This window comes from Aplysia californica, unplaced genomic scaffold (assembly GCF_000002075.1).
Source record: "Aplysia californica isolate F4 #8 unplaced genomic scaffold, AplCal3.0 scaffold00685, whole genome shotgun sequence".
In the NCBI taxonomy this organism is placed as follows: Eukaryota; Metazoa; Mollusca; class Gastropoda; order Aplysiida; family Aplysiidae; genus Aplysia; species Aplysia californica.
This window is the reverse complement of record NW_004797955.1, coordinates 153,416-156,744: the sequence shown is the minus strand read 5'-3', so window position 1 is coordinate 156,744 and position 3,329 is coordinate 153,416. Positions and strand designations below refer to the sequence as shown.

Here is a 3,329-nt window from a genome sequence, read left to right as displayed (position 1 = left end):
ATTATTATTATTGTTATCATTGTCATAATTATTATTTTCCACTCGGTTTCCACAGATGAAGACCGTGTCGACATTCTCATCAACAACGCCGGCGTCCTGACGGGGAACAAGAGACCTACAGAGGACGGCCTGGAGAGACACATGGGAGTGAACCATTACGGTGAAGTTGTGGCTCACGAATTATCTCTCCTCCCACTCATTCTCTTCACTTTCCAACCAATGGTCGTCACTGTTGTCAGATTTCTCCTCTTCTTCTTCCTCCTCCTCCTTCTGTCCCTTCTCCTCCTTTTCCTCTTCTCCCCCCCCCCTCTCTCTCTCTCTCTCTCTCTCTCTCTCTCTCTCTCTTCCTCTTCTCCCCCCCCCCCTCTTACTAACATTATGTAATGACAAGACAGGAAAAATTTCTCGTCTTCCTCCTCATCTTCCTCCTCTCCTCTTCCCAACATTATGTAATGGTAAGACAGTGAAAATAAATTGTTCCTCCTCCTTCTCATTTCTCTCAGCTCATCCTCCTCATAGTCATAGCCGTCTATGTTCAGAATAGAGAATACCGAAAAGGGAAGAGAAGAAGAAAAAAAAACAACCTTAGAGAATAAAACTTCGAAAATATTTCGTGTGAATACACATCAATCATGGATGAGTGTTTTGCTAACACGTGAACGGTTGTTTCTTCTGGTGGTGGATGGTGTGTTCATTTGTTTCTTCACTCTTCTGTAAGCGGAGATGAGAAAGGCCAAAGAGAAGAAAGAAAGAACATGAAGTAAGTGACAAAAATAGTTTTTTTTCGGGAAATGCACTGCAAAAGGCAACAACAGTAATAGAATGTGACATTCTTAGGCCTATACTAGCTAGGAACCTGTTCAATGAACGGACTCAAAAGAATCGATCGTCAAGTCATTGTGGAACAGTGCGCACTGCTTGTGGACGGAAGCCACACTGGTTTGCAATGGTGTCTTAGAATACGGTCTTTCCCAAGACTAGATCTAAACGAAACTAATGAAAAACTGAACTAAATGATTCTGAACCACCCTTAATTTTTTTCAAATTCGGAAGATGAATGGTTCGAAAGTGTTAGGCGACCAAAGTGACGAAAATTCACAAATATAACATAGATAATAATATAGATAATATAAAGAATAACTGTCAAAATTATAAAGACATGTATGTGGAAAAACGAAAGTTCGTTGAATAAACAATATACAACAACTACAATCCTCAGGACATTTCCTTCTGACCCAGTTGCTGCTGGACAAACTGAAAGCCTCGGCTCCCAGTCGCATCATTTTTGTGTCCACCTGGTTGTACTTTGTCTGGCCCATGGATTTTGACCACCGGCCCCAGAACAAAAAGTGGTTTTTCAAGGCATACGGTCAGAGCAAACTGGCCAATGTCCTGACTGCTAGAGAGCTGAGCCGTCGACTCAAGGGTAATAAAAAATAATACTCGTACATAATAAATAGCATTTGGGGTATACAGCAAGCTCTATGCGCTTTATACTATATTATTACCCAAGCAGACCATAAAACACCCAGAAAACATTCTCAGCTTTTCGGGAAGCATGCAATGCAAAGCAGCTGATTAAGCGCTCAAACACTACCAAACTGAAAAGATCTTTCACTTTCTATAGATGGGTACCCATTCTCACCTGACAGGATTCGAACTCACAACCTTACGGTTGCGAATCTGAAAGCCTAACCACTAGACCACGGATGCCGTGAATTGTAATACACTGTTTCTTACAGATTCTAATTGCAGTCGATCCTGCTCGAACGGTAACCTGTTCAAGATAGTCACCTGTACAAGCAGCCACACCCCCCTCCCCCTCCCCCTTTTCTTTCCCATTTGCTCTTTTTCTATTAATAATAACATTGTCTAAGGTGTCCACCTGTCAAAGACAACCACTTTTCTCTTCAACAATGAGGGATCGTGTTGGACAATTTTGACTGACTTTTAGTCCAACAGAATGACTTGATCACAAAATCACTACTGTCCCTCTCGTTCATGCGAAGGACACGTTTAGTTGTGTGAAATGAATTTACAAATTTGTTAAGTGTAACACTATGTTTAAATTTTTAAAGAAAACGTAACGTTTTAAACTCTCTATAGCGTCAGTGTTATTCCAAATGTTTTTCTCAAATACTTTTCAGCACTATAAAATGGCGTTTCTTGCATTTGGAAATGGTTTTCCCATCACCGCATTTGAAGTACTGTGTCCACATTTGGTCGGCCCTATCTTATTAGAAATACAGAAGCCTCCTTACTGGTTTACATTTAGTGAAAGTTACAGTATGAGCAACGATTTTGTTGATTTGTAGTTTATTTCCCCCTCATCTACACAAGTTAGAACATAATTGATTATTTTAATGAGGCAGTCTGTTTTGATTATAATGTATGTTGCACTGTTCGGGCCAACTCGGGTTGAGTGGCATACAATATCCTATCAGACAGACGAAGATACTTGATAAAATAATCTGCCGCTAGAGGAAATCGAACTCTCTTTCTCAGCTTGCAATGGACAGGAGCCCATCAGTATAGATATAAAGCCACCCCCCACCCCCACAAAAAAATTAAACGGAGAAAAAAACCAAACACAAAAAAAACCCGCTGGTGTTTTTCAAAATCTTTAAAGTTTAATTTAAAGGAAACCAAATTTAACAAACTATCGGTGCTCCGTAGCCTGCAAAGATTGGGGGAGCTGTTTATATTAAAAATGTATCGGATAATTCTTTACAATGTACTTGTTACTTGTTTGTGCTGCAATGTATTGAAATATCACTAGATCCATTCATACCAAGTTTTGTTGCGTCTTCTCCTGTTATCGGTCATCCTGTGCTGTCTTTGTCTGTGAACCACAAGAATCTGCAAAGTTTTGTACAGGGATAACTTTCAAAAGTTGCTCTAATTAAGCCATCTTCAGAAGGCGAGCTTTTTAAAACGAGTTTATTGTCAGCATTATTAACCACCAAAGTGTCTTTGGGCCCGAGTTAAAGTAAAGAGAAGCACCTCGACACGATTAGAGACGTTTAGTGCGGGAAGAAAAACAAGAAAAACTCTACAAAATAAAACAGACAGGAAAATAAGGTATAGGGCCGATATGCCTAATAACTCACAAGGTGTCTATCACTTAGCCTGCATAGGGCTTGTATTTCTCTTTGAATTGTTTTCTAATCTTTTGAACCAAAATTCTCTCTAGATACTTATCTCAGATTTTTCTGACCAAAACTTGACTAATGTGATACTCTTCTAGCCAATCTAACTACTAACTCTAAGTTTGGAAACGATGGACAGACTGCGGCAGTTAAAAAATAAAGGTGCTTGATTGATCTGAA

At 39.6% G+C, this 3,329-nt stretch overlaps 1 protein-coding gene across 1 annotated transcript in view; it reads left to right on the top strand.

The window, feature by feature from the left end:
• The window catches only part of LOC101847454 (retinol dehydrogenase 13-like), a 10,961-nt gene that overhangs the window by 3,327 nt on the left and 4,305 nt on the right, over positions 1-3,329 (top strand). Inside the window, exons 2-3 of the mRNA XM_013088089.2 lie at positions 56-160; positions 1,220-1,426. Of these exons, the coding sequence (XP_012943543.2) occupies positions 56-160; positions 1,220-1,426 (312 nt within the window). The remainder of the gene's footprint in view (positions 1-55; positions 161-1,219; positions 1,427-3,329) is intronic.